A 23,119-nucleotide genomic window follows, 5' to 3' on the forward strand; every position below is an offset into this window, starting at 1 on the left:
TGAGTGCACAGTTAGACTGGATGGTGAGAAAATGGAAAATGTGAGTCAAATTTTGCATTGAACTCATTTAAGTTTTTAGACTGGATGATCTCTTTTTCCAGGCTGTTCCACAGGTCTGTGCATCTGCCGTATTTGGAAACCTATATTTCTTTATATCCTTCAAGCGGCTTGGCTTTTTAAGTTTTATTCCGTCTCCTCTTGTTACTCTCCCATCCCATACAAACAGATCTTTTCTGCCAGTTTTATCTTCTCCCATCATGGGCCTGAACACTGCAATCATGTCGCCCCTCTCTCTCCTTCTTTTAAGGAAGCAGATCCAGCTTTTTCAGCCTCTCTGTGCAACAGATCTGCCAGGGTATGGACCATCTGGGTTGCTGTTCTTTGTATTCTCTCGATTTTGTTTATATCTTTCTTTTTGTGTGGGGACCACACTACTGCTGCATATTCCAACCTGGGTCAGATCATGGCCACTATCAATTTTTTCATCATCTCCTCATCCATGTAATGATACGCTACTCTTATGTTAGTCAAGTTTATACGTCACTCTAACTGTCTTGTTAATGTGTTTTTCAGGTGACAAGCTATCGTGGACCAGCACTCCCAAATCTTTTTTTCTCTCACTTTTGTGATTGGTTCATTACCCATCAAATAATTCAGTGATGGTCTCTTGGTACTTTTACCCATTTCCAATATTTTAATTTTTTTGTGTGTTGAATTTCATTTCCCACATCCGGCTCCAATCATGAATCCTATCCAGGTCCTCCTGCAACATTTTATAGTCTTCCTCAACTTCTACTTTCCTCAAGATCTTTGCATCATAAGCAAATAGACTTGCATAACTGTTCATCCCATCTACCATATTGTTTACGTAAATCAGGAACATTGCTGGCGCTAACACCAAGCCCTGTGGGACTCCACTTGTTACTTCCCTCCCTGTGTATTTACCTATTTGTATTTACCTATTTGTAGTATACAGGAATTGAGCAATGCTCGTGTTGTCCTGTCTCCATATCCACATTTATCAAGTCTACCTTTACACACATGAATGTTTTTCTCATGCACCACCTCTTTGTCTAAGTCGTTCCAAATATTTAAGAATATACCTAATTGTGATATACACGGAATGTACTATGCTCGTGGGTTTCCGTCGCTGTTTCTCAATAAGTCGAATTTAACTTTAAACTTGTTTAAGTTTTTTGACTGGACGATCTCTTTGTCCAGGCTATTCCATAAGTCTATACTTCTGTAAGGAAAGCTATATTTCTTGATATCCTTCAAGCAGCTTGACTTTTTCAATTTCATTCCATGTCCTCTTGTTGCTCTCTTATCCCATACAAACAGATCTTCTTTGTCAATTTTATCTACTCCCACCATGGTCCTGAACACCGCAATCATGTCTCCCCTCTTTCTCCTTTCCTCTAACGAAGGCAAATCCAGTTTTTCCAGCGTCTCGCTGTATGACAGGTCTGTCAGACTGGGAACCATCTTGGTTGCTGTTCTTTGTATTCTCTCATTCTTGTTTATATCTTTCTTTTTGTGTGGGCACCACACTACAGCTGCATATTCTAACCTGGGGCGGATCATGGCCACTATCAATTTTTTCATCATTTTCTCATCCATATAATGAAATGCTACTCTTATGTTAGTCAAGAGCTTATAAGTCTCTCCAACTATCTTGTTAATGTGCTTTTCTGGTGACAAACTATCTTGGACCAGCACTCCCAAATCTTTCTCTTCTCTCCTTTTTGTGATTAATTCATTACCCAAAAAATAATTCAGTGATGGTCTCCTGGTACTTTTACCCATTTCCAATATTTTTCATTTCTTTACATTAAATTTCATTTCCCACGTCCGGCTCCAATTGTGTATCCCATCCAAATCCTCCTGCAGTATTTTACAATCCTCCTCAACCTCTATCTTCCTCAAGATCTTTACATCATCAGCAAACAGACTCGCATAACTGTTCACTCCATCTACCATATCATTTACGTAAATCAGGAACATTACTGGCGCCAACACTGAGCCTTGAGGGACTCCACTTGTTACTTCCCTCCATCCAGACATCTTTTCCTTTATTACTGTCCTCATTTGTCTGTCTCTCAAAAAGTCTCTCATCCATTCCAGAAGTTTCCCCTTTAGTCCTCCTATATATTCTAGTTTCCACATTAGTCTCTTATGAGGTACCTTGTCAAAGGCCTTCTCTAAGTCTAAGTACACACAATCCATCCAACCATCTCTCTCCTGTACCACATCAATCGCTCTTGAGTAAAAGCTCAACAAGTTTGAAACACATGACCTTCCGCTTCTGAATCCAAACTGACATTCAGCCAAAATATTCATCTCTTCCAGATATTTTATCCATCTGTCTTTCAGGATTCTCTCACACAATTTTGCGACCATGCTGGTTAGAGACACTGGTCTATAATTCAGGGGTTCTTCCCTGTTTCCTCCCTTATAAATTGGTACCACATTTGCCCTCTTCCATTCTTTTGGCACTTTCCCCTCTTCCAGTGAGCATACAATTAAGCTGTGAATTTTATCCGCCAGTTGTTCTCTGCATTCCTTCAGTACCCAATTAGAAATTCCATCAGGTCCTGGGGCTTTCCTTACATCTTGAGTTTCCAGTAATTTATACACTTCCTGCACCTCCACTTTTATATCTTTCATCACCGGAACATTTCTAATCACTCCCTCCCCTTCCACAAGCTCCTTTTCTTTAGTGAAAACTGACTGGAAACGTTTATTCATTATTTCTGCTTGCATTGCCGCATCCTTAAAGACCTCTCCATCTACTTTCAGCTTGGTGATTCCTTCCTTTTGTTTCAGTTTGCCATTAACAAATCTATAAAACAGTTTGGGTTCATCCTTGCATTTGTCAATTATACCTTTTTCAAAATTCCTTTCTTCTTCCCTATGTATTCTTGTGTATTCGTTTCTTGTTCTTTTATATTCTTCCTTTGTTCTGTCGTTACCTCTCTTTCTCCAATTGTTCCACGCCTTATCTCTCTCTTTTTTGGCTATCATACACCTTCTATTAAACCACTCCTTTTTCCTGTTTTCTTTCCCTCTTACTCTTGGTACAAATTTTTCCACTCCCAAATTATAGAGGTCTAGAAAGATATCCCACTTCCTCTGTATCTCTCTTGTTTCTCTGAATTTTCTCCAATCCGCATTTTCAAAAAATTTTCTCAATCCTGTAAAATTTGCTTTTGCCAAAGTTGTATCTTCCCTGTCTATGAAGCTCATCTCTTGGCTCGACGTTTCCTATTAACATCTGGAACTCAATGACCACTTGATCACTTTTTCCCAAAGGACAGAGATATTCCAATGATTCTATTACATCGGGTTCTTTGGTGAACAGTAAATCTAACCTTGCTGGTGTGTCCTCACCTCGAAACCGTGTCTCTTCTTTGACCCACTGCGTCATCACATTATTCATTATTATATTTAATAACATAGTGCCCCACGAATCCTCGCCGCCTCCCGAGTACCATTCCTCCCAGTTCACCTCTTTACAATTAAAGTCACCCACCAAAATTATATTATTGCTTTTCTCAATTATTTTTTTGCAAGTAGCTAGCCATATCTGACAACATCTCATGGTATTCGTCATCCTTCCATGCTCTCGTCTTTGGGGGAACATACACTACCGCCATATATCTCTTAACATTCTCTCCAGTTTCTAATTTCATATATATCACTTCAGCCCTGCCTTCTCCCATTTCCACAGTATCTACATTTATGTTGTTCTTCACTGCTATCATCACTCCTCCTCCCTTTTTTTCTTTCCTGTCTTTTCTCCACAGTTTGTATTTACCATCTCCCAAATGAACATCAATATCTTCTCTTAATTTGGTCTCTACAAAGCACATGACATCAGGTTCATGTTCTCTCAAGAAATAATTAATTTCGATCCTTGTTGATATGAAACCATCAACATTAGTATATATCACCTTCAAATTATTTTTGACATTATTAATACCCTCTTCTCTCCTACTCTCTGTCCGTACCACTTCCTCAACTTCTGATCTTTCACAACCATCCCCCCTAGTTTCCTTCACTTCTATTTCCTTAAATACGGTGCCATTTCCTTACTTTCATATCCAATACTCTCCAAAAAAAAGTATTACTTTCTTCCTCTGTCCTCTTATCATTTTTTTCCTTTACTTCTTCCTTTAATGATTTTAAAACTTCTCTTTCTTCTTCATTCAGATCTTTTCTTATTATAATATTTTCCATCCCCGCCTCTTTGCTTAATTTCCAGGTCACTTTAAGTATCTCATTTATTACACTTTCTGATGTAAACTTGACTCTCATTGGTCTTGTTTCCCCTTTCTTATAAGGCCCTATCCTCCTTACTTCCTCAAATTCTTTTACCCACTTGTCTCCTTCGGGGTCAATCTTGCCTAATATTCCTCTCACCATGTTCGTGTCTCTCTCGAGTCTTGCGAACCTAACCTTTTCTTCCTCTTCCCTGTTTCCAAATACTACCACACATCTGTTCCTTTCTACAGTTTCTCTCACTATTTTCTCTTTTTTCTTCAGTATTTTCACTACATTTTCTTCCATTTCTTTCTTGTTCATTTCCCTTTCTTCCTGGATGATCTCTCTTAAGCTGACCACTTCTTTCTGTTCTTCTTCTACGTGTGCCCACTTTGCCTTGTGTTCTTCTAATACATTACTCACCTTCTCCGTTTTATTAGTACTCTCTTCAAGTTTCCTCCTCAGTTCAACATTTTCCCTCTTCAAATTCCTAATCTCTTCATTGGCTGTTTCGTTGGACTGGATTAGACTCTGTATGGTGGTTTCCGTATTTCCTGACACATCCTTTATCACTAGATTCTCTACTTTTTTTTCGAGTTCACTAATCCTCATAATTAATGTTTTCACCAGGTCCATGACATTAGTATTAGCATCAAATCCTTGAAATTCCATTCCCTCATTGTTTACATTTTCGGCCATGTTTAACGTACCGGTAAAGTACCTAAACAGCTGTTACCGAATAAGCCACAAACATTCATGTATACTATAGCCAACAAATCTTTACATTTTTGGTAGTCTACTAACAATTCATTATTTTAAATTTAAAGAAAGACCCTAGGAGACAGGACAGACAAAATTCCTGAAACTACTCAAGGTTAGGAGCGATGCCTGGGACGTCCTCTCTCTCCGGCTGTTCGTGTGTGTGTGTGTGTGTGTGTGTGTGTGTATCCATGTGCATGTGTGCATGTATGAGAGTGAGAAAGGTTTGGGGAAGGCTGGGGATTGTGAGCCCCTACCAACCCTATTGGTTGGGTTGTGTGCCATTAAGCTAGAGAACCACTGTTTTCTTCAATGAAAGACCAGTTGTATAGACTTACATGGAAGAAAGCCTGCTGCAATATGGGTATACAAATTTCCAAATCATTATGTTTATTACTGTCTTGTTCTTAGCCAGAATGAGCGCCAGTATGAAAAGTACAAGAAATTCCATTCTAATTGGTCTCTGCTGAGATATACCACAGTCAGAACCATGTCTTCTGTTGAGGAATGTCACAGTTTGTGGGTTAATTTGGGATATCACATGGAACATGAGCCAGTAGCTAAATAAAAGATATCATATATAACAAGATGTTACTCTATTTCAGAGACACAGTCAGGTCCAGCATGCCGAGCAAGAAAAGGAAGATTGCAAGTGGTAATGGGAACAGCGAAGACCTGTTTGGCAGCCCACGGAGGAAGTCCCAGTCGCAGCAAGGCAGCAGCCAAGCTAATGCTAATGAAGTGTTGCAGGATGACTCAGTGTTTGGGGAACTGGTGGCAGCTGCAGGATTTGTGCTGAGATGTGGGGATCACCCAAACTCGCTAAGTGAGACATGTTTGTTTTTGGTATTGGTAAGCTACCTGTCTTATTAACCTTCACTGTGAGGTGGAGCAGAATGTAGCATTGGTCAGACAGGGCAGTACTCCTGAGTTGGATGGAAAGCTAGTGACAGGGAGAACTGGAGCTCCAGTTTCATCTGCCCTCAGGACTAACTTCTGACCATCCCCATTTGCTGAACTTTCTCTGTTTCAGTAATATGGGGAGTACCAGCATACTCTCCTATAAATTTTCCTCTAACTGCCTACACTGAACTATATGGACATTACACACCACAGTTCCTGTTCCAGGATTGTTAAAATGACATCTCGACACCAAGCCTCATAGTCCGGGGGGAGGGGAGAACGAAAACCTTTTTATTATTCACCTCTTTCCCAGTGATGTCCAAGTGAGATGTACTTGACCATTTGCTGACTCACTTTCTATTAATTTCTACAACATTTGTGGCCTTTCCTCTAATTTTCTTTCTGTTGAACACCACTCCTTTTCCTCTAAACCTCACCATCTTCCTAGCTGACTCTGTTGTCTGGTAGCAAACTCTTCTCTGTTTCCTCCTACATATTCTATGCAGTACTCATTTCAAAGCCAAAGGTGGTTGTTGTGTGTACATATGCAGTAACATATCTTGCTTTCATATTCCTGAACACATGTCCTCTGAATTCTCTACACTCTGGTTTCCACTATCCTGTCCTTACACACCACAATACCTGTTCCAGAATTGGAAAAATAACATCTCAATACCTGTATACTTATCCCCTAATTCTACTGACTATGAGATTTTCTTTGACTGCCTTACTTAGAAGGTGGGATACCTATAAGTTTCTCTCTTCTCTGAAATCTCCATTCTAGATGATTTCAGTGTTCACCATCATCATTTTGCTCTCCTCACCATTCACTGATCCTCCTGGTGAACCACCTGCATCTTTGTCCTTAACCCACTGTCCTTGTGAGGCAACTGTGGTTACCCTACTAATTATTCTTCCTGACGTGTGAAGCGACTTCAGTCCACAGCCGACAAAAAGCTTTTCCATATTACATTCCCTCGAATTTGAGCTGTGCATCAGCATAGGATATTCTGCCATCTGTTGTAGAAAAGAAAGCAGCTAAACCTGAGTAACTATCAGTTTGAATAATAAAGTAAAAACAGACTTATCATTATGTTTTGTTTGTTTTACCGAAGATGAATCCAAATGATGGCTTGTGTTATGACTGATATATATTGTACTTCATAATAGGTCTTACTGCTAAATGAAATATGAACTCTTGTGAAAGGAAGTTGGTTCTTTATGCTTCTGAAATGCATTTTAGCAAAGTGTGAGCAATGCAAGTTACTATAGCTGCAAAATAAGACAATAGCATAAGCTAATTATTTTCACATTTTTCAAAGAAAATGACAATTTTCTCATAGAAATGTGCATTTTTTACCATTGTCACAGTAAAAAATGGAAACTTCACAGTAATTTCCTATTACAAGAATAGCGCCAAAGTTATAATTAGCACTTTCAGCTTTTAGGAACTTAGACCGCGTCAGAGGGAATGACTGAGAAATGCTATGTCGTGGCCAAAGGGTTAATGACTTATATCCTTGATTGCCTTGCAGAGAGTTCCAACATACTTGTCCTTTTCCTAATAACTAATCATTCTGCTTACTCTGTTAATCTTTTCTTTCCATTGTGCTCCTCTGATCACAATCTTATAATCTTAACCCATCCTATTGCTTTTCTTAGGCCTCTGTGGACCCTACCAAGCAGCAGGAGCTATGACATGGCATTATACAGTATATACAGTACTCCTATGCACAAACATATTAACCTGGTATGAAGAAGAAAGTCTTGCTTGAGTAGGCCATATTCTTGCTACTGGCACAGTACTTCCAGGTTATTTTATTCAGTTTAAGGGAGATTTCTGTTAGTGAAGGAATTAATAAATAACATATCTAGCACCTCAAGTTCCAAAAACATCCGAAGTTGAATAAACTCATGTGTAAGTACATGTAATGAAAATTCTCTGGCAGAAGCCCAGTGTGCAGTGACGATTACAGTATAGTGAAGGATAACATAGTGTTTGGCCAGCCAGTGACAGTGGAAGGGTTTGTGCTGAGGTGTGGTGACTGGCCAGTCATGCTAAGTTGGTTAGAGTGATGCTGTGTAGGTTGTTTTGGACACCTCCAGTCCAAGAGGTTCTTTTGAACTGAATAAAATTGTCTGCCACTGGTTATTGCTGTTATTGCTGGTTATTGCTGTTGTTGTGAGTGTAGCCTATACACTGTATATACACTGTATATGGCTAGTGAGGGAGTGATCGCCCTCTACCTACACAGATCAAAAGCCCTCGGGAGCAGGGGGGTGGTTGCTTTCTCAGGCAGAGGAACTCTTTGAGAGTGAAATGGCTGGGAAGCATGCCGGCACGTGACTGGCTACAGCATAGCTGGGTCTTTCGGGTGTGGGCAATCAGGCAAGTTAGCTGCCTACTGCGACTGCAACACAATGGCGAGGTGTTCAGGAAGTTAGCCAAAGAAACCTTGATGGACTCTGAAAGAACAATAATGGCCCCTAGTCCCGTGCAGCCCTTAAATGGGCAGGGGGTGCTAAGAATCTCATGGTTGCCTCAATTACAATCTAATTCCTTTGTCAATGCAAAAAATACATTTAAAATTGGTAACTGGAATGTGAGAACGCTAAATCATGACGGTAAAATCGATGAGTTAGTGAAGGTTTTTCAAAATTACGGACTTGATATTTGTGCTCTGACAGAAACTAGATTAACTGGAGTCGATAAGTTGGATTTGGAGGATGGTATACGTTTATTGATATCTGGTCGACAGGACGGAATGCATTATTAGGGAGTAGGATTGTTACTGGGTTGTAAGGCAAATAAGGCTTTATGTGAGTGGGATCCTATAGATGAGCGATTGTTATACGCATGGTTTAAATCAAATCATGGCAACATCAGTCTGTTTGTGTGTTATGCACCTACTAATGATGCACTCGATGAAAGAAAAGACACATTTTATGAAAAGTTGCAAGAAGGAGTAGGAAGGGTACCTAGACATGATGTTTTGATCTGCGTTGGAGACTTTAATGCAGTAATGGGCTGTTCAAATGAGGGATTTGAGGCATGTATGGGTAAGATGGGAGTTGGTAGTAGGATGAGTGAAAACGGAGTGAGATTTGGAAGCTTCTGTCTAGCAAATGACTTAGTCATCGGGGGCACACTCTTTCAGCATTGCAATATACACAAGACAACTTGGGTGTCGCCGTGTGGAAAATATAAAAATCAGATTGATCACATCGCTATCAGTAGGAGACATAGAAGTTCTCTTCTAGATGTTCATGTTAAACGGGGAGCAGATATTGGTAGTGACCATCAACTCAGCATTGCAAAAATAAGGTTTAAACTTAAAAATCAGAAGAAGGAAAAATCTGGTGTTGGTAGATACGATATTGTTAAGCTTAGAAGGGAAGGAGAAGAAAAGGAGGAATTCAGATTAGAATGCAGAAATAGGTTTTTGGTGTTGGAAACGTTGGAAGAGAGGGAGAGAAGTGTAGATGAGATGTGGAAGGATGTGAACAAAGTTTTGCATGAGACTGCTAAATGTACGATTGGAAGGAGACATAGCTTCAGGAGAAAGAAATGGATATCAGAGGAAACATGGGATATGATAAAAAAGAGAGGTGAGGCTAAATTGAGGAGTGAGATGCAATGCGTTGATGAACAAGAGATTGAATTAGCAAGAGCTGCGTACTGGAGTTTGAATTCAGAAGTAAGAAGGTTAGCTAGGAGAGATAAAAGATGTGTGGATGAAAAGGTTGCAGAGACTGAAATCTTAATAAACAAAAATGATGGACAGAGTCAAAGAATAGCATATGAATCGATTAGAGAACTGAGTGGTAATGCAGGTAAACGCAAGGAAATACCAGTTAGAGACAGGGAAGGAAATTTATTGACCAAAGATGGAGATATTAAAAATAGATGGAAAGAGCATTTTGAGACAGTTCTTAATAGACCAATACCACCAGAAGAGGATATACCGTCTGCTCAGGAAGATTTAAATATAGAAACAGGAGAGTTGAGGCTTGCAGAAGTGGAGAAAGCAGTAAAACAGTTAAAGAATAATAAGGCACCAGGGGAGGATGGTTTATTTCCGGAAATGTTTAAAGTGGAGGGGGATAGATTAATAATGATCTTGACCAAGCTATTCAATAAGATATGGGTGACGGGGTTACTACCATCAGTTTGGAAGAATGGTGTAATTGTTAAAGTTCGAAGAAGGGAGACCTGAGTGAATGTGGTAATTGGAGGGGAATCTCTTTGTCACCGATAGCTTTGAAAGTTTTCAGTAGAGTGTTGTTAAATAGGTTGGAGCCAGTTGGTTGAGGGTATTCTGAGGGATGAACAGGCTGGTTTTAGAAAGGGACGTGGTTGCAATGATCAGATCTTTATAGTTAGGCATTTGATGCAGCAAGTTAATGAAATGAGAGTGCCGTTAAGTCTTTGTTTTGTTGATTTTGAAAAGGCTTTTGATAGTGTTTCGAGAGAGACTATAGGGAAGATCATGAGACATTATGGAATACCAGAGGAGTTTGTGAGGGTCATTATGAACATGCATGAGGACACATTTTGTAAAGTGATGGTTGATGGTTGTCTGAGTGATTCGTTTGAAGTCAAGTCCGGAGTAATTCAAGGTGGTGTTCTATCGCCTTTACTATTTATATTGGTCATTGATTACATTATGAAACGCGTTGGAACAGAAACCGGTGCAGGTATACTTTGGGGAGAGAACAGGAAACTTTTGGATTTAGATTATGCAGATGATATAGTTTTGATTTGTGATGGGCCAGAAGAGATGCAGAGAGTGTTGGACTGTTTGGTGAGTGAAGGTCGCAAGGTGGGTTTGGTTATTAATTGTGGAAAAACTGAAATAATCAATATGAATGTGGAAAATGCGCAGGAATGTGTAATTGGAGGTATGGTTGTAGAGCAAGTTGATAGGTTTAAATATTTAGGTACTTATTTAGCCAAGGATGGTTCTTTGAACTTTGAATTCGAGGAAAGGTTAAAGAAGGCTAATCAGGCAATGGGAATGCTTAAAAATATTTGGAATAATAACAATTTCTCTGTGCATACAAAAATCAAACTTTATAAGGTAATGGTTAGGAGTACAGTAATCACTCCAATATCCGGATCAATAGAGCCATCGGTAGGTTCGGATATTGGTTTTGTCCGGATATTGGGCCCCAGCTTATGGACTTGTACTTACGGACCCTAACACAGAGAAACACCTATACAACTCCCTCCGGACATGCATAGCACCTATTTAACACCCAAATCACACCAATAAGGCACATAAATGACTGAAATAAATGCAATAGACACATAAAATGTGGGTTTAGAAGTATGTTCATACATTAATAAACATTCTGGTACTTATGGACTCTAACCGAACCTAACCTAACCGAACCTAACCGAACTCTGAAAAACACATTCCTACTGCACATGCATGAGGTAAGTTTAGTATGGAAAGAAGTACAGTATGACACTTTCTGGTAAGTATAGTATGGGAAAAAATACAATATGAAACATTCTGGTAAATATAGTATGGAAAATAGTACAACATGAAACATTTTGGCTACTTACAGCAAGTCCCTGGCCACCTCGATGAATAACCGCCTCCTCTCGGACTCTGACAGTAAGAACGATTTCCTGAAGCACTTGCACTACACTCTTCCTGAAGTCTTGCACTGAACTTAGTCACTAACACACAGAAGTCCGTTCTTTTCACAGTGTTCACTTTAGTCCAAATAATGTTCCATTAAATTTAAGTGTTGCACATTAACTTTTCCCAAGTTTTTTTAAGTTTCCAAAGCCAAAACAAAGAAGGTTAGTTACGTTAAATTTCTTTTCTACTTAGTCTTTTCTCCCAACTTGAAAACCTTAACACAACACACCGTTTTTTTCACTGCACAACACTCAAAATTCCCGTGTGGTCTAGTGGAGAAGTTCTTGCTGTTTATTCACTGTCAGAGCCCGAGAGTATCACTGGCAGGCGTCCAAGGGGTGCATCGGTGGGTAGTGGTGATGGCGTACCGACTACAGAAGACTCTGAAGACAGCCGCAAACTCACGTCGAGCGGTGACTCTTGTCGCGGTGAGAGACAGGCGGGAAGTGGGGAGGATGGAGCGGCGCTCTATCGGACGTCAGAGGAATGACGAACCAAAACAATGCTCTCACGCGGCGCGCGCGGCAAGTTCAAATTACGGACGGCAAAAAATCGATTTTTTTCCCCAATTTTTTTGGATTTTCGGACCATTTTGGGAATGTTTGATCCCAGGACGATAAGGTTCGGTTAGTGGGGATGTTCGGATATTGGGCGTCCGGATATTAGAGTGATTACTGTATCTTAATTTATGGACACGAGTCTTGGTACAGCACAGTGACTATGGAAAATAAATTCTTGGTGTTTGAAAATAAAGCACTTAGAAGAATATTAGGAGTTAAGTGGTGGGAAAGGATACCAAATAGTAGAATTAGAGAAATAACGGGAGTGCAGCCGATCGATGAATATGTTAGATTCTCACGATGGAAGTGGCTAGGACATGTGTATAGGAGACAGGGAATAGTACGAGGTACACCAGGGTGGGTGGCACTTGGTAGGAGAGGTAGAGGAAGGCCAAAAGAGACATGGGTGAGGACAATGCGACGGGAAGCTGGAGATGAGTGTTGGGGAGATCTTGAGGAGTTAGTACAAGATAGGATGTGGTGGTGTGAGTTCATCGAGGCCCTATGCATCCCCGAGGGTGCCACAGGAAATGATTGATTGATTGATTGATTGTTGCGGCCCCAGGCTTATTTAGATATTGATCCAGCGGACTACAAGATGAAATTGCCCCTCTCCTGCAGCCTACTATCATCCTTTTGAGGAAAGGGGAATGAGTTGAGGGACAATTATATAACCACTACCAGGCAGCAGAACCCCCATTTATATGTGTGCCACCACATGAAGGCATCCCTCTCCAGCACTTTGTATGGCATTACCGAGAATGAACAAGAAAGATGTAATCATACTGAAGGAATTCAAGTACTGCACTGTACTGTAATTTCTCATGTAATACTGTAGATATGTTCTTGAAAACTCCTTTATATTAGTGTTATGCTGTGCAAGAAAAGTATTTCCATGAATATCTGACTATCTATCTATCTATCTATTCCCAGACGCCATAATCCCGTATGGGGTGGCCATTTGACTCTGAGTTATTTGTTTTACAGAGAGGGGCACTAACCCTCCACCAACCCACTTGACATGTAGGGAGCACATATGGTTTGGTTATATGGTTACCACCCAGTGCTGTAAATGGTTTCTTGGCTTACAGGAAACCATTTGGCTTGTCACTTAATGTAAAGCCACCTGTAACGAAAAGAAAAGCAATAAGTAGTGACAAAAAAGATGGGAGAAATAGGAAGAGAGGAGGGCAGGCACAGAAAAAGAATGATAAAGGCTAAGGAAGAAGTAGGCAGCACTACATCAAGTGAGTGGATGATGGTCGCCACCACCTAGCACTTCAATTACAGCATAATTACAGCCCTCTCCATTCCACAAGACTTGTATGAGACCTTGAAGTTGCCAGCAAATGAAAAAGTAAAATCACTAACCCCCCTAAAAAAAAATAATAATAATAAAAAAGATTTTAAAAAAATAAAAAAATCCATAACATGGTCATGTGGGTGTTGCAGCTCAAGGATATGAAAGCATGCTCTGGGGATGTGCATATGGTATGAGGAATGCAGAAAGGGGAAGGATTCTCAAAGTTGGGGAGGCAATGAGCATGATTGTTTGCATCATGCATTTTAAGAAAAAAGAGAATAAGCTGATTACATATGATTCTGGAGGAAATAGTAGCCAGATTGGCTGCCTTGTGATCAGGAGGGCTGATAGGAGGTTGGTGAAGGATGTTAATAGGAAGTGAAGAGTGTGTGCAGCTGTGCAAATTACTGATATGTGACATAGTGCTGAAGGAGTGGGTGGTGAAGAAGAGGACCTATACACCCAGAAAGAAAATATGGAAGTTGAAAAACCTAGTACAGTAGTAAGGGATGCCATTCATAGTGAGATGAGTAGAGTGGTGGCCGACCAGGGAGCTGTTGACAGAAGTGTTAATGAGCAGTACTGAGCTCTGAAGAAAAATCTCTTGAGAATTTCAGATTCAATATATGAGTGGACAAGGAACCTTGCAAGACATAAGATAACATGGCGGTGGGATAAAGGCGCAGAAGTGGCAGTTAAGGAGAAAAGACTTCCAGGAATGGAAAAGGGGTGGTAACAGAGAGGAATACTCGGCTGCCAAGCATAGGATCAGAAAGGAGGCATTCAGGGTAATATCTGGGTCTCAGAGACTCCTACTGGATAGCTTAAATAGTGCCAAAATGAAGATTGTGGTATTTAAGTTGACAAATCTGATGAAGAGGGAAAACAAGGATATCACAAGTGAGCAGCATGTGAAGAATGATAAAGGAAAAGTAGTGGTGAACACTGAGGATAGTAAAGATGCGTGGAGGGAATGTTAGTGTATAACCGTATGCTGAATTAGGAGTAGGACTGGGACAGGGAAGGTTTGGAGTAAGCATATCCAGTGTTTGGCTCTTGACCTTTGACTGATGCTGCCATTTAACATACTGTAAATGGTGGCATCTTATGGGAAAATTATTTTTACGTTAATGAACAGCTTCTGCAATTATGGTAAAAATGTGTCAAGTTAACCACTACTGTACGCTATAATTTAAAAAAAATATGTACTGTATTTGTGTGTCAGCCCATTTATGCCCAATATACAAGGAATCACCAGCTGATATAAGTCCTTCTAGCCTAATTTCTTTCAAAATGTAATGAAGGTTCAGTACACTGGCTAAAAATGATTTGGCACCCTTATATTGTGACAGTGGGACACACGTATCAAGCACTTTGAATTCCCAACACTACCAGATTCACACAGATTCACACCCATGATTCATTATAATTTATCACACTCAGGGGTGCCAAATTATTTTTATAGTGTGCACAGTGTACTGTTACTTTGTAAAATTTATTCTGTTTTATAAAAGATCCTGTGTCATTATCTAGTACTGTATATGGATTCTGTAGTGTATGGGCTTGTATATACAGAATTGTTTAGCACAGTATTTTTATAAGCTTTCATTGGCAACCTATTTCTTTTCTTTTTTGAAAAAGTTACTGGAATTTTCTATGTATGTAATTTCATATTTATGCACTGCCTTCTCACATAAAACCCTTATTCATATCAGTGGTCCCTTTCATAACTTATTCTTTGAAGTTCCTATTGCTGCCACCAGATAATTTCATTGTATTTAGGAAGAATCTCTTGGAGTAGTAGGGTTATTGGAAGCTGTATCTCTTCCAGTTTTAAAAGTCTCCTCAGAGCTGAGTAAAATTGTTTGTAGGTAAAAATAATGAAATATAGAACTACGTACTGGATTCAGGAGATTAATGACTTATGTTTCCCTCAGGGTGTGACCAGGCAGTTTTCCAGCGAAATCTTCGACGCAACCTCAAACTCCACACTGTGTATCGTGTACCCGAGCTTGCCACCAAGTTTGTAGAGGGTCTAGACAATCACTTTAATGTCCCTCAGCGACTCAAATGGGCGCTGCTCTACACACAGGTCAGGCATGAAGCTGGACAAGTAACATTTTGAATGATTTGTGATGGTGAATAAGGTTAAGGGAAGATTGCATATTTTTTGGTTGATGGTAGGTTAGGGTAGGTTGTGTTTTCTTTGGTTGATTTTAGGTCAGGTTAGATTTCTTTGATTGATGGTGGCTGTGGCTAGGTTCAGCCAGAATACAATTTTTCCAGATTTCAGTTGGAAAAATCATCCAGTAGTAGCTGTAGTAGTAATGATAATAATAATCATCATCTAATCCCATGTTGCCCCACGAGGAGCGTTCGAGTCCGGGGCTAGGCAAGTTGGTCCTAACATTTAAGATGAGAGTGACCAACCTCACTCATCCCTCAGTGGCATTACATGAGCAATAAACCCCAACCACCACTTGGATATAAACCTGCACAGGCTCAGCCCGATTGGAGTGCCTTAATTACCCACTAAACCACCAGGTGGTAGGTGGGGGCGCCCATCATCCCCCCACATAGTGTAGAGGTACACTGTTTTTAGGGTAGCTCTACATCAGGTGGCAAGCCAAATGATTTCCTGTGAACCAGGAAATCATTTACAACGCCTTATAACCAACCAACACGTTTTCCTTACGTGAGAGCAAGTGGGTTGATGGAGGGTTAGTGCCCCTCCCCGGAAAACAACTAACTAAAAATATGAACAAGAAGCCTCAGACCAGGACTGACAAAAAGATGACGACTAAGGACCATACAAAGGACATGATACGGATGGCAACGTGTAATGTAAGGGGTGTGAATGATGAGGTGAAAGAGAGAGAGATTGTCCAGGTGCTTGAGGATGCAAAAGTGGATGTACAATGTGGATTAACTGAAACTAAATGGAGAGGTGAGAGTGTGAGAGAATGGAAGTATGGTTGGGGGATATGTGCAGGAGTAGGTGAGAATGAGAGGGCTAAAGAAAGAGTGTGTATTGTTGTGAGTAACAGATGGAAGGAGAATATAAGAGAGTATGGATCAGTTTGTTCAAGGATTGTATGGGTAAGACTGAAAGTCGGACTACAAATGTGGGTGACTGTGTGCGTTCATGTGCCAACGCAAGATCATGCAAGCAGAGTGAGAGAAGAGTTCTGGATGAATGTGGAAGTGTGCATGGAAAAGTTTGAAAGGAGTGAGAGAGTGTTTTTGATTGGTGATATAAATGGTAAAGTAGGGAATGTGAAGGTGGATGGAGTAGTTGGTGAGTGGGGTGTGCCTGCTGAGATAGATGAGAATGGCAGTGCTTTAGTGGACATTTGTGCCAGGAGGGGGTTGGTGATAGCCAATACCCTCTTCAGGCACAAAATGATCCACAGGTATACATGGCGAGTGATGAGAAGAGTGGGTGGTGAACTGAATGAAAGGAAGGCAATGATTGATTATGTGTCTGTGGATGAAAGGATGCGAAGATGTGTAATGGATGCAAGAGCATACAGAGGTTGGGGGAATGTGGTCAGAATCAAGGTCCAAGTAAAATGGAGAAATAGAAGAAGGGAAGGATGGGAGGAAGGAGTAGATGTAAGAGGAGTGGAAAGATTACAAGAGGATGAGAAAAAGGCAGAATATAAGAGAGAAGTGGAGGAACGATTGGGTAAATATGAATTGGAGCGGATGGGGAACGTGGAAGGTGTGTGCAAGGTATTCACAGAGGAAATATGTGCAGCATGTGAGGTGGTGTGTGGGGTGAAGAGAAGTTGAAAGGGGGTGCAAGGAACAGCATGATGGAATGAAGAGGTGAGACAAGCTGTAGCACAAAAGAAGAAAGCATATAATTAATGGATGAGGAATAGGGGTGTGGAAGAATTTGATAGGCGAAAGAGAGAGTTATATGTAGAGAGGAAGAGAGAGGTGAAAAGATTAGTAAGAAGAGAGTTGAAGAGGAATTTGGAAGGAATTTGAGTGCAAAGTGGAGGGAATGTAAGAAAATGTTCTGGAAAGAGGTAAAGAGAGTCAGACAGGGTGGCAGTGAAGTTAGTAGGGGAGTGAAAGATAAAAATGGTAGATTACTAGTTGAGAAGGGAGAAAAAGTGAGCAGATGGAGAGAACACTTTATTGAATTGTTGAACATAGAGAATGAAAGTAATGCGAGTACAAGTGGCTGGGAAATGGCTGGGAGAAGGAGGGAGGTGAGAAGACAGGAAGGAATCAGTAGGATAGAAGTTGTGGAAGCATTGAAGAAAGTCAAAATGGAGAAAGCCCCAGTAATTGATGGAGTGTGTGGTGAAATGCTGAAGCATGGGGGAGAGATAGTAGTAGAATGGATGTGGAAGATGTGCAGATTGGTCTGGGAGGATGGTAGAGTCCCGGAGGATTGGAGTCAGGTATAATTATTCCCTTGTACAAAGGAAAAGGGGAAAAAGAAGTGTGTGGTAATCATAGGGGCATTTGTCTTCTTAGTGTAATAGGAAAAGTGTATGGTAGGATACTTATTGACAGAGTTAGGGAAATAACAGAGGAATTAGTTGGAGAAGAACAGGGAGGCTTTAGGAAGGGAAGTTGCGTAGATCAGATATTCATTCTTAGATATTTAGTGGAAAAGTTTCTAGAGAAGGGAAAGAAGTTGTATTCAGCCTTCATGGATTTGGAGAAAGAATATGACAGGGTGGATAGACAAGGATTGTGGAAAGTATTAAGAATATATGGAGTAGATGGGAAGTTGTTGAATGCTGTGAAGAGTATGTATGATGGTGCTAAGGCTGCAGTGTGTGTGGATAGTGAACTGAGTGAGTTTTTCTATTTGAAGGTTGGGTTGAAACAGCAAAGTGTCATGTCTCCATGGTTGTTCAATCTGTATATGGATGGGGTTATAAACGAGATACAAGGTAGAGTAGTGGATGTTGGAGTGACCCTAATGAGAGAGGGCAGTGTTTGGAAACTCCTTGTACTGTTGTTTGCAGATGATGCTGTGTTATTAAGTGAAGACGAAGGGGAGTTGCAAAGCTTGGTGGATGAGTTTGGGAGAGAGTGTAAGAAACGGAATTTAAAGGTGAATGTAGGGAAGAGTAAAGTTATGGTCTTTGAGAGAGGTGAAGTCAATGATTATACAGTGAAGTTGGATGAGGAGGGAATGGAAAATGTGAGTACATTTAAGTACTTGGGTAGTGTGATGAGTTAGGATGGAGGTTTGGAGGGTGAAGTGCTTGGAAGGATACGACAGGGAAGAAAGGTTGCTGGTTCCTTGAAGGCAGTGATAAGACAACAGGGAAGTGAGTATGGAAGTGAAAAAGTTATTACATGACAGTATTGTGATACCAACTCTGACGTATGGAAATGAAGGTTGCGCGTTGTTGGAGGGACACAAGTCAAGAGTGAGAGCAGTGGAAATGAGTTATTTGAGAGGTGCCTGTGGAGTCACATGGAGAGATAGACTGACAAATGAGGATGTGAAGGAGTGTTGTAGTGTGGATGTGGATGTGATAGGAAGCATTAGGAGAAACACACTGAGGTGGTTTGGCCATGTGGAGACGATGGAGAGTGAGAGACTGATGAGGAGAGTGTATATGAGTGAGGTGGAGGGGGAGAGAGGGAGGGGAAGGCCAAGGATGAGGTGGAGGGATGGAATGGAGAGGTATATAAGAGAGGGGGGTATGAATTGGGAGCAGGACAGTGAAATGGTGGGGAACAGGGTGACTTGGAGGCAGTTTGTTTGTGGCCACCCTATATAAGGGATTAAGGCATCTGGCATAGACCACCAGGTGCCATAATTAAAATAATGAGCTGGATGAAGCAGTGGGAGAAATACCCAGAAGCTATAAAATGATCATAATGGGCAATATGAATGGAAGAGTAGGACTGGTCCTGAGGATGACATAATGGGTTGTAATAGAATACTAGGAGAAAATAATAATGGGAAGGACCGAAGGACATGTGTCAGGAAAGGAGGTTGTGCATTTGTAACCCGTATTTTAAACACAAAGATGCACATAAATATACATGGCATAGAGGGAATGGGGATCATTTTGAAAGGAGCCTGATTGATTTGTGCTTGTAGAGAGGTGGATGCTGGGAATGGTTGCTGATGCAAGGGCCGTGAGAGGACGATATGGAGGACTGTCAGATCATATGGTTGTGGTATGCAAAATCAAGCTGAGAGGAGTGAGGGGGACCAGGAAAGAGAGGAACAGTCAGGGAGAAAGACCAAAAGTTGAGAAGCTGAAGATCAAAGAAATGGCAGATGAATACAGGACCAAAGTAGGGGAGGAGTTGGAATCAGTGAACTGGAATGAAATGGATCTGGACAGCCTGTGGAATTCATGTAGGGATGACTTTGTTAGGAATGCTAAAGCGTTGTGTTGTGTGACAAGATTAACAACAAAGAAGAAAGGCACGGCATGATTAGATGACGAGGTTAAGAGGGCAGTGGAGGAAAAGGGGAAGAAGTGGCTAGAGTGGTTACAGGGCAGGGGTTCAATTGAAATAAGAACTGAATATATTGAGAGCAAGAAGCACGTAAAGAAACTAATGAAGAGGGGAAAAGGGGGGTAAATATGATCTAGGAAGAGAAATGATTGCAAATTACTCAGAAAATAGGACGTTATTCTGGAAAGAGGTGTGGAAATGTAGAAGTGACAGCAGAAAGAAATGCTGAAGTGTGAAGGATATAAGTGGCAGATTATTAACCCATGGGGATGAAGTAAGGAGCAGATGGAAGGAATATTTTGAAAGCCTGATGAATGAGAATAGAGAGAGCAGAGTCACTGTAAACATGACTGGTTTTGGGGGTGGCAGAGAAGGAATGCAGTGCCAGGAAAGGTAACACTCGGACACGTGAAGAGTGCTGTGAAGTGGCTGAAAAATTGGAAAGTAGCTGGGGTTGATGAGGTATATGCAGATATGATTAAGTGTAGTGGAGAGAGCAGAATAAAAGTGCTTGTTGCAGATAAGTAAGAAGGCATGGATGAGTGAAACTGTGCTAGCAGAGTGGGAAAAGACTGTGATTGTACCCCTGTACATAAATAAAGGTGAGTGAAGTGAGTGCAAGGATTATCATGGCATAAATTTATTGAGTATGGTAGGGAAGGTATATGGAAGAATTATTATAGAGAAAGTAAGAGAGATATAAGAAGTCCTAGTGAGTGATGAACAGGGTGGCTTTAGAAGTGGCAGAGGATGTGTGGATCAAATATTTGCAGTGAGGCAGATAGTGGAGAAGGCATGTGAGAAGGACTATAAGGTGTTCATGGCATTCATGGATCTGGAAAAAGCATACGACAAAGTAGACAGAGAAGGATTGTGGAAGATTTTGTGCATGTACGGTGTTGAAGGTAAGCTGCTAGGGGCCATCAAAAGTTTATATGATGGTAATGAGTCATGTGTACGGGTAAATGAGCATCTGAGCGAAGGGTTTATGATCATTGTGGGCATGTGACAAGGTTGTGTGATGTCCCCATGGTTGTTCAGTGTACTGTATATGTGGGTGGGGTGATGAGGGAAGTGAAAACACGTGTAATGGCAAGAGGGATGGTATTGGTGATGAATGGTGATGGATGGAATATCTCACATTTGTTGTATGCTGATGATGCAGTGTTACTTGCAAATACAGGAGAAGAACTTGGTAGGCTAGTGAAGAATTTTGCTGATGTCTGTGGCAGTTTGGCTATCTTGTCTCTTTCCCTGTCCCCCCATCCTCCCCTACCCCCACTTGTCTCCTTCCCCATCCCCCCACCCTCCTCCACCCCCCTCTTGGCACACCTCCCTCTCTTCTTTCCCTCCCCCATCCCTGGTTGTGTCCATATCCATCCCCCTACCATCCCCCACCCCTGACTATTTCCTGTGTGTGTGTGTGTGTGTGTGTGTGTGTGTGTGTGTGAGTGAGTGAGTGAGTTAGTGAGTGAGAGTGGTGAGTGAGTGAGTGAGTGAGTGAGTGAGTGAATGAGTGAGAGTGGTGAGTAAGTGAGTGAATGAGTGAGAGTGGTGAGTGAGTGAGAGACTAGGGGGAGGGTAGTAGAGGAGTTTGGCTTTCTTGTCTCCTTCCCTGTCCCCTCACCATCTCTCCCTCCCCTACCCCTGATTGTCTTTCTCCTCATCCCCCCACCCCTGTTTGTGTTTCTCCTCATCCCCCCACCCCTGTTTGTCTCTCTCCCCATCCCCCCACCCTCCCCTACCCCTGCTTGTCTCCCTCCCTATCCCCCCACCCTCCCCCACCCCTGCTTGTCTCCCTCCCCATCCCCCCACCCTCCCCAACCCCTGCTTGTCTCTCTCCCCATCCCCCCCACCCTCTCCCACCCCTGCTCATCTCCCCATCCCCCCCACCCTCTCCCACCCCTGCTCATCTCCCCATCCTCCCACCCTCCCTGACCCTTGCTTATCTCTCTCCTCACCCCTGCTTGTCTCTCTCCCCATCCCCCCACGCTCCCCCACCCCTGCTTGTTTTTCTCCCCATCCCCCCACCCCTGCTTATCTCTCTCTCCATCCCCCCACCCTCCCCCACCTCTGCTTGTCTCTTCCCATCCCCCCACCCTCCTCCACCCTGCTTGGCATACTGCCAGTTGTCTGCCTGGTTGTCGCTGTGAATCAGTTGCCCTGAAGCGGTGTTGAACAACACACATCCCACCACCCTACCCTCCTGCGTGTGATGTTTGATGTGCCATTTTTTAGCAGTAGTATTGGTTATGAGGGTAATAACATTACCTATGGTGTTTCAGTGTCAGTCTCTGTTGATTGAGTAAGGTATATCAGAGTTTGGGTTGGGGTCTGGAACGCATCTCTGGCTTTTCTTCAGTATCTTATGGGGAAAATTGCTTCGATATCTGACATACTGACATACTTGGTGACCAAACACTCCCACTGGTACACGACACTGCCAGATATTGGGGTATGGGTGTACCACCATTCGGCATAGGAAGTCTCAGGCGAATGGTTACAACTATGGTTCAGTCAGTTAGGTTGTATGATAATTATTATAATGCCTAAAATAATAAAAATTGAAAAGGCAAGACAGGAGAGGTCTGAGAGAGCCTCCAGTATTAAACAGTAGGTGCAGTTACCAAGAGGAATATTCCAGCGCCTCAATTGCAGTAGTACAAAATGGTTGCAGTGTGGTAGATGGGAGCATCCACTATCTACTCACTTGACAGTGTACTGCCTTTGGGTGACTCTGCACTGACTGACAAACCAGATGGTTTCTTGTATTCAAGAAAACCATTTTCTTTGTTAGCTGATAACCATAAACTAACTGGATGCCTGTTGATTTAGTGGGTTATGGCACTCCTACCTGATGGAATCCTTATAGGTCTATATCCAACAGGTGGTTGGGGTTTATTGCTCATATAATGCCACTCAGAGGCAAGTGAGGACTGTCTTAGATGTCGAGACAGAGTAGCTTAACCCCAAACCCTTTTGTTTCCACTGTGGCAAAAAAAACTGTTGGATGATAGATAGATGGATAAATAGTCAATAGATAGACAAAATTGCTTAGTCAAATCGGGTACACTATACAAAAGACTAGTTTTTAAAGTTAAGTTAATCCTGGCTATGTCAGATCAGTTTGTCTCATTCTTTTGAATAATTAATTGGCCACTTGTATCAGGTTAGGTCATGTCATGTTTTATTTGATCGGTGATGGATGAGGCTAGGGCAAG

The 23,119-nt window shown here is 41.6% G+C and overlaps 1 protein-coding gene across 1 annotated transcript in view; it reads left to right on the forward strand.

Moving 5' to 3' along the window:
* The first annotated feature begins 5,646 nt into the window (after positions 1–5,646).
* Fancd2 (Fanconi anemia complementation group D2) overlaps positions 5,647–23,119 on the forward strand; it is a 193,099-nt gene continuing 175,626 nt past the window's right edge. The window contains exons 1-2 of the mRNA XM_080266338.1: positions 5,647–5,848; positions 15,380–15,534. Of these exons, the coding sequence (XP_080122464.1) occupies positions 5,647–5,848; positions 15,380–15,534 (357 nt within the window). The remainder of the gene's footprint in view (positions 5,849–15,379; positions 15,535–23,119) is intronic.

This window comes from Coenobita brevimanus, chromosome 20 (genome assembly GCF_032717465.1).
Source record: "Coenobita brevimanus isolate Jiangsu-jjx chromosome 20, ASM3271746v2, whole genome shotgun sequence".
NCBI lineage: Eukaryota > Metazoa > Arthropoda > Malacostraca > Decapoda > Coenobitidae > Coenobita > Coenobita brevimanus.